Source organism: Pipistrellus hanaki (genome assembly GCF_964339955.1).
Source record: "Pipistrellus hanaki genome assembly, chromosome: 7".
NCBI lineage: Eukaryota > Metazoa > Chordata > Mammalia > Chiroptera > Vespertilionidae > Pipistrellus > Pipistrellus hanaki.
This window is the reverse complement of record NC_140509.1, coordinates 3,350,528-3,359,306: the sequence shown is the minus strand read 5'-3', so window position 1 is coordinate 3,359,306 and position 8,779 is coordinate 3,350,528. Positions and strand designations below refer to the sequence as shown.

At 66.4% G+C, this 8,779-nt stretch overlaps 2 protein-coding genes and 1 long non-coding RNA gene across 7 annotated transcripts in view; all 3 read left to right on the top strand.

The window, feature by feature from the left end:
- Nucleotides 1–8,779, top strand: part of LOC311626233 — a 1,185,289-nt gene that overhangs the window by 511,549 nt on the left and 664,961 nt on the right. The gene's annotated exons all lie outside the window — the stretch shown is intronic.
- PBX2 (PBX homeobox 2) lies at nt 428–4,503 on the top strand. The gene is made up of 9 exons (XM_084891190.1): nt 428–895; nt 1,693–1,766; nt 1,921–2,168; nt 2,244–2,434; nt 2,678–2,813; nt 2,889–3,042; nt 3,329–3,417; nt 3,515–3,601; nt 3,702–4,503. Exons 1-9 carry the CDS (start codon nt 675–677, stop codon nt 3,792–3,794), a joined length of 1,293 nt encoding a protein of 430 aa, XP_084747316.1. The 5' UTR covers nt 428–674; the 3' UTR covers nt 3,795–4,503.
- AGER (advanced glycosylation end-product specific receptor) lies at nt 5,336–8,712 on the top strand. Of its 5 annotated transcripts, none has more exons than XM_084891177.1 (11): nt 5,336–5,863; nt 6,003–6,115; nt 6,200–6,392; nt 6,523–6,587; nt 6,920–7,007; nt 7,091–7,285; nt 7,352–7,482; nt 7,639–7,780; nt 7,993–8,019; nt 8,115–8,241; nt 8,338–8,712. In XM_084891177.1, exons 1-11 carry the CDS (start codon nt 5,812–5,814, stop codon nt 8,432–8,434), a joined length of 1,230 nt encoding a protein of 409 aa, XP_084747303.1. In that variant the 5' UTR covers nt 5,336–5,811; the 3' UTR covers nt 8,435–8,712. The 5 variants fall into 5 exon arrangements, 4 of the variants coding, with proteins under 4 accessions (XP_084747303.1, XP_084747304.1, XP_084747306.1 ...); XR_014795652.1 differs by having other exon boundaries at nt 5,754–5,863; nt 7,691–7,780; nt 8,338–8,597; XM_084891178.1 differs by having other exon boundaries at nt 5,754–5,863; nt 6,242–6,392.

Genomic DNA, 8,779 nt, shown 5'->3' with positions numbered 1-8,779 from the left:
GGCCTGTGTGTGGCTGCGGGCCGCCCGCGGGTTCATTAGCTCGTTAAGCGGCGGCGGGAGACCCCTAATCGCCGCCCTCGTCTTAATTAGTGCGCGGGCGGGAGCCATCAGCCCGGGCGGGAGCCATCAGCCCGGGCGGGAGCCATCAGCCCGGCGCGGCGGCGCCGCCGCGGGGGACCGCGCCCCGGGCCGGGCCGGAGCCCGAGCCCACCCCGACCCCCGACCCCCGGCCCGGCCCCGCGTCCCCGCCTCCCGGTCCGCACCTTCCCTCCCCTCCCCTCCCTCTTCCCCCCGCTCTCCCTCCTCCCTCCACCCTTCCCCCCCTCCCTCCTCCCCTCCCTCCTCCCATCTCCCCCCCTCCCGCCGCGGAGCCGGCCGGCCCGCCCCGCGCTCCGCCCGCGCCCCGCCCCTCCCGCCCTCCGCCCTCCTCCCTCCCTCTCGCTCACACACACCCCCGCCTGGGCCTCCTCTCTCCGGCTCCATTTTCTCCGCCGCCGGGGGCCGGGGTCTCCTGTGGGGGCCCAGCCGGCACCCCGGGTCTCCCCTCAGAGCCGGGGTGACCCCCGGGGAGCCCGGAGCCGGGGGCGGGCGGGGGCGGGGCGCAGGAGCAGCGGCCCCGCCGAGTTTGGGGGGAAGTAGCCGGCGGGGGGGAGGGGGCCTCAGGGCCCCCCACGATGGACGAGCGGCTGCTGGGGCCGCCCCCTCCGGGCGGGGGCCGCGGCGGCCTGGGGCTGGTGGCGGGGGAGCCCGGGGGCCCCGGCGAGCCTCCGGGCGGCGGGGACCCCGGCGGGGGCGGCGGGGGCGTCCCGGGGGGCCGAGGGAAGCAGGACATCGGGGACATCCTGCAGCAGATAATGACCATCACGGACCAGAGCCTGGACGAGGCCCAGGCCAAGTGAGTGCCCCCACCCGCCACCCACACAGCAGGAGCCCGGGCGGGCTGCTCTCCGAACCCCAACTCCAGACCCACCTCTCCTCTCCTGCTCCCGGAACCCCAGATAAGTGACTCCTCTCCTTCACCCCGCCCTGCACCCTTCAACAGGGAGCCCAGCGGCCTCACCCCCTCCTCACCTCTCACTGACCCCCAGCCCCTGAACACCTTCCCTCTCCAGAGCCCCCTCCGGCTCCTCCCCGACTCCACAGCCCCCGCCGCCTCTGCAGACTGGGCCTCCGCACCCTCCCAGAGTGCCCACCTCTGCTCTCCACCATGGCCCAGCCCCGTGTCCTCCCTCCCGCCTGCCCCTGCTCAGCCAGGACCCTCCACACACACACCTCTGCCCATCCCTCCACTTCAGCTGGGCACCCCAGCTCTGGCTCTTCCCCCCAGTCTCCATCGCTCTTTTGAAATCGACCTAGTCACCTTCGTATCTGCAGTCACTCCCCTTCTCCCCCCTGCACCTTCTAGACCGGCTCCCCCAGCCCCAGCGCCCGCGGCCTTCAGCCTGCTGCCTCCACCCCACGGCCCGCTGGGAGCTGCCTTACCCCGAGAACCCCACCCGCTTCACCCCGGCCCCCTTCCCACCCCAGCCCCCTTCCCACCTGCCCCGTTCACCCCGGCCCCCTTCCCACCCCAGCCCCCTTCCCACCTGCCCCGTTCACCCCAGCCCCCTTCCCACCCCAGCCCCGTTCCCACCTGCCCCCTCGCCCTCACGGCCCCTGCACGTTCCCGCCCTGAACTCCGGTTCCTCCCAGGAAGCACGCCCTCAACTGCCACCGCATGAAGCCGGCGCTCTTCAGCGTGCTGTGTGAGATCAAGGAGAAGACCGGTACGTCCCTGGTCCCCGCTCCCGCCGCCTGCCGGCATGGAGCCTGAGCGGGGTCCGGGGGTGTGCGGGGCCCTGGGTGGGGACCAGAGGAGCGGGCCGCAGGAGGGCGGAGGGCGGGCGTGGGGCCGGGGCCCTGAGTCCCCGCTCGTGCTAGGCCTCAGCATCCGAAGCGCCCAGGAGGAGGAGCCGGTGGACCCCCAGCTCATGCGTCTGGACAACATGCTTCTGGCGGAAGGCGTGGCCGGGCCCGAGAAAGGGGGGGGCTCGGCCGCCGCAGCCGCGGCTGCGGCCGCTTCGGGGGGCGGCGTGTCCCCCGACAACTCCATCGAGCACTCGGACTACCGCAGCAAGCTGGCCCAGATCCGCCACATCTACCACTCGGAGCTGGAGAAGTACGAGCAGGTGAGGCCGGGCGCGGGCGGGCGGAGCTTCCCGGGGGCTCCGGCCACGGGCGCCTCACAGCCCTCCGCCCCGCAGGCCTGTAACGAGTTCACCACCCACGTCATGAACCTGCTGAGGGAGCAGAGCCGCACGCGGCCCGTGGCGCCCAAGGAGATGGAGCGGATGGTGAGCATCATCCACCGCAAGTTCAGCGCCATCCAGATGCAGCTCAAGCAGAGCACCTGCGAGGCCGTCATGATCCTGCGCTCCCGCTTCCTGGACGCCAGGTGGGGCCCGGCCCAGTGCACACAGACCCCGGGGTCCCCAGGGCCTGCCGCACACTGGGACCCGGGGCCCAGCGCACACGGGACCCCAGGACCCGGGGCCCAGCGCACACGGGACCCCAGGACCCGGGGCCCAGCGCACACGGGACCCCAGGACCCTGGGCCCAGCGCACACGGGACCCCGGGCCCAGCCGCACGGAGAGCCTGCGGGCCCAGCCGGCCTCAGCGCCCTCTCCTCCTCCGTAGGCGGAAACGCCGCAACTTCAGCAAGCAGGCCACCGAGGTCCTGAACGAGTACTTCTACTCCCACCTGAGCAACCCGTACCCCAGCGAGGAGGCCAAGGAGGAGCTGGCCAAGAAGTGCGGCATCACCGTGTCCCAGGTGCGGGGCCGCGGGGGCCCCGCCGCCGAGGGCCGGAGCCAAGGCCTCCGCTGACCTCCTCTGCCCGCACCCCAGGTCTCCAACTGGTTTGGCAACAAGCGGATTCGCTACAAGAAAAACATCGGGAAGTTTCAAGAGGAGGCAAACATCTACGCGGTCAAGACGGCCGTGTCCGTCACCCAGGGGGGCCACAGCCGCACCAGCTCCCCGACGCCCCCGTCCTCCGCAGGTGGAGCCCTGGGCCAGCCCGGCTGGCTGTTTGCACGCTTCCTGCCTCTGTTCCCACTTCCTATCGAGGCAGGACCAGGGCACAGGGTGGGGGCCTCTGGGGGTAACACACCAGGCTGAGGCGGCGGGACGTGGGGACAGGCCCCCAGCGCGGAGGCCCGGAGCGGAGCCGGGCGGCGGTCGTGCGCCTGACACCCCACAGCTCGTGCCGAGGGCTTGTTGGAAACGGGGGTGTCTCCCTCTGCCACAGGCTGTCCCCGTCCCTAATTCCTTCTCTGCTCCCCAAGGCTCTGGCGGCTCTTTCAATCTCTCAGGATCCGGAGACATGTTTCTGGGGATGCCCGGGCTCAACGGAGACTCCTACTCCGCCTCCCAGGTCAGTGCCCGCCCGGAGGGCTGCCCGCTGGGTCCCTCCTCCAGCGCCCAGACGCTCCTCCGGAGGCGCTCACCGCCTCACCCCCTCCTCTCCGCAGGTGGAGTCCCTCCGGCACTCGATGGGCCCCGGGGGCTACGGAGAGAGCCTCGGGGGCGGCCAGATGTACAGCCCCCGGGAGATGAGGGTGAGTGGAGCCTGCAGGCCTCCCCCGCCCCCAGGACGGTGCCCTGCCCGCAGCACTGCCCCACACTGCGTTCAGAGCCTCACCCGACTGTGTCTTCCAGGCGAACGGCGGCTGGCAGGAGGCTGTGACCCCGTCCTCGGTGACATCCCCGACGGAGGGACCAGGGAGCGTTCACTCTGACACTTCCAACTGACCCCCCTCAGGGCCACGGGGTGGGGCTCACGAGGTGACGGGAGAGGACAGAGGCATCCAGAGGACACACCCAGACACAGGAGAAGCACAAGATGGAGAAGGGCAGATGGGCGCCTGCCCGGCCGGCTCAGTGCTGGGGTGCTGACTACATGGCAAGGAGAAGGGTCCCCTAAGGGGAAGGTGGAGTCTGTGTCCCGCTTTCCCTTCTCTTCAATCTTTCTCTCTCCCCATTTCTTACACAGAAACACACCCAGACCCTCTTTAGATCCTCTCTCACAGACACAGACACTATTGTTTCTCTCCGACACACACGACTATTCTGTGTCTGTCATACACACACACCCATTCCCTCCCTTCCTCCCTCCCTCTCTCTCTCTCTCTCTCTCTCTCTCTCTCTCTCTCTCCACCCGTTCTCCCTCCCCCACCCCTTATCTGCTCTGGGATCTGTGGAGACGCCAGCCTTGCCCTACCTACCAGAGATGCCAAAAATGGGGACACAACTTCTGGACAGATGACCTGGCCGCGCCCCGGGCCTCCCCCCTCCAGACGGCTTATTACCTCATATGCAGCTCATCTTAAACCAATAGAATTGCTCGGTGAACGAGAGTGTCTGACTCAGATATCTACCTCGGAGGGAGTTTCTGCTACTTTAGGGAATTGGGAATTGTTAACTGGGTTTGGGGTCCAACTTTTTTTTTTTTTTTTTTTTTTTTTTTAGAAAAAAAAATCCCTGGGCTCCATCTGTATTTTGGGGGTGTTTTGTTGTTGTTGGTTCTTAATTTTTAATTGAGTTTGGGGAAGTAGATGTTTTATATGTTGATTTTTTATTTTATTTTTTTTACCTTAATCACTGGCTTTCCTATATTCGGGGAGACAGCAAAGGGGACATGATAAGAGAAAGGGGGACAGAGGGACCGGTGAGGGCCGGCTGGCTCGTCCACAGAGTACATTTAGCAGCGCCAAGCCCGCCCCTCACACCCCTAGGTGTCCTCTGCTCTAAGGCCCAGGGGCACTCCCTGGCTGGGCCGCTCCCCTGCGCTTGGTGTGGGCAGCGGGCTTGGGTGCTGGCCTGCGCTCCCGCAGCCCGTGGGCAGGGCTGGGCACAGCCGTTGGGGGGCAGTGCCACCTTCCCCGGTGACGCCTTTTCTCACCGTGCAGCTGGAGGGGAGAGCGGGGAAGGGTCACGGTGAAACAAGTGTGAGTTGGGGAGCTTGTGTGTGTATCTCCCTCAGTTTCCCCAGAAATGAGGTGTCTTTGTTCTCAGTCCAAAATGCTGAGGTTGGGGGGAGAGGCTGCAAGAAGCCAGGTACAGAGGGAGGTCAAGTCTCTGCCGCCCCATCCTCGGCCCTGAACCCCTCCAACATCGTCAGGATCTCAGACTGTCACCGTGGGAACCCGCCCGATCAGCAGACTGGGCAGGCTGGGACGGATGGGGGGGGGGAGGCGCGGGCACGGGCTGGGCAGTTCTCTCCTCACTTGTAAACTTATAGTTTCGCAAAAAAAAAAAAAAAAAAAAAGCAGTTTTAAATAAAGAAATTTTCCCCCTGGGTTTAGTTGAGAATTATTTTCAAAAACGTAAACTCCAGGAAGAAAACATTTCTCTCTTCATAACAGCCCGAAAGGGTTTCCCCGAGTCCACCAGCCTTGCCCTCCGCACCCAGGCCCCGTGTCTCAGCCGGGCCTCCTGCGTGGGGAAAGCCTGCCCGGAACCGTTGGCCTGGAGCCAGTCCGCAGATGGCTCCGGTGGCCACCACGGCCTCAGGTGGTCAGGTTGAGGCCCGAGGGCCTGAGACCCTAGAAGATGCACGCCCCACCCCCACAGACGTGGCAGCGCCAGGGTGGGGTGATCACCCTTCTAGCATCTGAAGGACTCTTAGCCGAGAGTCACGAATTCCTAGCATTCCCGGTGCCAGGACAGGACCGGGAGAGGGGGCAGGGGAGCGGGTACAGGCCCCACCTAGGGCAGAGGCCACAGCAGTGAGAGGCAGACGGAGCCAGGAGCCTGGACGGGAGGCAGGATGGCGGCAGGGGCCGTGGCCGGAGCCTGGGTGCTGGCCCTCAGTCTGTGGGGTGAGCCACTGCCCCCGCCTGTGGGAGGCACTCGGCCCTCCCAGTCTCCCCGGACCCCCGCGCCCCTCCAGCGCCCTCGCCCCCGTGCCAGGTTTGCCAGCCGCCCCCTCCAGCCCCTCCACCTGCCGCTGTCTCCCAGGGGCAGGGGCGGTGGCGGGCTGTCAGAACGTCACGGCCGCGATCGGGAAGCCGCTGGTGCTCCGCTGTAAGGGTGCTCCCCGGAAGCCACCCCAGCAGCTGGAATGGAGACTGGTGAGTGGGGCTCCGGGCGCAGCCTCCCCCCACCCCCGAGCCCTCCCCGAAGGGCTGGCGCTAGCCGGGCCTCTCTGTCCCCAGCACACAGGCAGGACGGAGGCCTGGAAGGTCCTGTCTCCCCAGGGAGGCTCCTGGGACAGCGTGGCTCGAGTCCTCCCCAACGGCTCCCTCCTCCTGCCGGCGGTGGGGGTCCCCGACGAGGGGACTTTCCGGTGCCGGGCGGTGAGCCGCAAAGGAAAGGAGATCAAGTCCAACTACCAAGTCCGAGTCTACCGTACGGTTCCGGCCCTCCTTCCCCCAGGCCCTCCTTCCAGGAGAGCCTTCCACCCAGCGCGCGCTCCCTGCCTTCCTGGCGGTGCAGAGTCTTCAACGCCCAGCGTTTGATTGGGTTTTCCCCCCTCCAGAGATCCCCGGGAAGCCCGAGATCGTGGATCCCGCCTCTGAGCTCCAGGCTGGCGTCCCCAACAAGGTAGTGGGAGGAAAGGGGAGAGAGCAGAGCGGACAGCCGGGCGGCTGGGTGCGGGTATGGCGTCTCACTTTCAACGGTGATGAGGTCACTTTTAAAAAAATATATTTTATTAATTTTCCACAGAGAGGAACGGAGAGGGACAGAGAGCTATAAACGTCGATGAGAGAGAATCACCAACCAGCTGCCTCCTGCACACCCCCTACTGGGGATGTGCCCGCAACCAATGTACATGCCCTTGACCGGAATTGAACCTGGGACCTTCCAGTTCACAGACCAACGCTCTATCCACTGAGCCAAACCGGTTTGGGCTGATGAGGTCACTCTTTCCCCAGGTGGGGACGTGTGTGTCTGAGGGGGGCTACCCCGCAGGGACTCTCAGCTGGCACTTAGATGGGAAACCCCTGGTACCCGATGGCAAAGGTGAGTCCGTTTCCCTGCTAGCTGCCTTTCTCCTGGTCCGCCCCGCACACCGAGGGCCACCGCGCCTTCTCCCTCCCCCTCAGGCGTGTCCGTGAAGGAAGAGAGCAGGAGACACCCCGAGACAGGGCTTTTCACGCTGCAGTCAGAGCTGACGGTGACCCCAGCGCAGGGGGCAGCGCCCCGCCCCACCTTCTCCTGCAGCTTCCGCCCCGGCCGGCCCCGGCGCAGAGCCCTGCACACAGCCCCCCTCCAGCTCAGCGTCCAGGGCGAGCCCGCAGGTGGGTGAGTGCTTCGGAGGTGTGGCCGCGGGCCCGCACAGCCCGTAACGCTGCCTCCCCTCCCAGCCCCGGAGCCGGGGCCACAGGTCCGACTGGTGGTGGAGCCGGAAGGCGGAGCAGTAGCTCCCGGTGGCACTGTGACCCTGACCTGTGAGGCCTCCGCCCAGCCCCCTCCTCAAATCCACTGGGTCAAGGACGTGAGTGACGTGGGGAGGGGCTGGGAGGAGAGAGGCGTAACTGGCAACTGGGAGGGCAGGGAGCCCAGGGAGCTGGGAAGACAGGGTGCCTGAGGATGTGGACCCAGACAGGAGATGGGATGTGTAATGGCCTCCTGTCCCCCTCCCCCTACCCAGGGCACCCCCCTGCCCCATCCCCCCAGCCCAGTGCTGCTCCTCCCTGAGGTAGGGCCTCAAGATCAAGGAGTCTACAGCTGTGTGGCCACCCACCCCAGCCATGGGCCCCAGGAGAGCCGTGCTGTCAGCATCAGCCTCATCGGTGAGGAGACCGTTACTGCTCCGTCTGGCACTGTCCCCAAGAGCCACCCCACGCCACCCCGTTCACCCACACCCGGCCTCGGCCACCCCCAGACCCTACCAAGAGGGCAGCCCTGTCCTCTCCCCACTCGGAGCTAAAACAAGGAAACACCCTAGATGGTCCCCTCGCGGGCCTGCCGCCTTCCTTTCTGATGCTCCAACTTTGCCTTCCAGAAACCGGCGAGGAGGGGCCTGCCGCAGGTGAGGGGCTGGAGGTCAGAGGAAGACCGACCCCAGTGTGAGCGGGGGATGGTCAACAGTGGGGGCTGGGCCTCACCCCTCCCATTTCCCCACAGGCTCTGTGGGAGGGCCTGGGCTGGGAACCATAGCCCTGGCCCTGGGCATCCTGGGAGGCCTGGGGGCAGCCGCCCTGCTCATCGGGGTCATCGTGTGGCAAAGGCGCCGCCGCCGAGGAGAGGAGAGGTGAGTGGAGAAGCTGGCCACCGGGGCCTGGGCGTCCAGGCGGCGGAGAGGCGGGGGGAGGGCCAGGCCCCGTGCAGAGCGCTCCCTCCTCCCCAGGAAGGCCCCGGACACCCAGGAGGAGGAGGAGGAGCGCGCAGAGCTCAACCAGTCCCAGGAGCCCGATGCAGCCGAGGGCAGTGCAGGAGGGCCTTGAGGGGCCCCTGGCCACCCCTTCCCTCACTCCCTTTTCTTTTCCCCACACTGTTTTGGCCCCAGACCATTTCTCCCTGTATAACCTCCACTCACCTCGCCTCACGTCCTTTCACAACCAGAGCCTGCCACAAACAGCCATGAGTAAACACTTGGCGTAACCTTGCTCCCTTTGCCCGTGTGTGTGTGTGTGTGTGTGTGTGTGTGTGTGTGTGAGAGAGAGAGAGAGAGAGGGAGAGAGAGAGAGAGAGAGAGAGAGAGACACGCTCACCCACTACTGCCCTGAGAACGTCCCCACCACACCACACTCACTCAAAGTGGGGTTGTCCGCCTGGGAAGGAGTGGAGGA

Bases quoted from the DNA above. Each gene is read 5' to 3' on its own strand.
- PBX2 (XM_084891190.1), top strand. From the start codon at position 675: ATGGACGAGCGGCTGCTGGGGCCGCCCCCTCCGGGCGGGGGCCGCGGC. The intron at 2,435-2,677 runs GTGGGGCCCGGC...CCTCCTCCGTAG, and splicing joins TCCCGCTTCCTGGACGCCAG to GCGGAAACGCCGCAACTTCA. The intron at 3,602-3,701 runs GTGAGTGGAGCC...TGTGTCTTCCAG, and splicing joins ACAGCCCCCGGGAGATGAGG to GCGAACGGCGGCTGGCAGGA.
- AGER (XM_084891177.1), top strand. From the start codon at position 5,812: ATGGCGGCAGGGGCCGTGGCCGGAGCCTGGGTGCTGGCCCTCAGTCTG. The intron at 6,116-6,199 runs GTGAGTGGGGCT...CTCTGTCCCCAG, and splicing joins AGCAGCTGGAATGGAGACTG to CACACAGGCAGGACGGAGGC. The intron at 7,286-7,351 runs GTGGGTGAGTGC...CTCCCCTCCCAG, and splicing joins CGTCCAGGGCGAGCCCGCAG to CCCCGGAGCCGGGGCCACAG.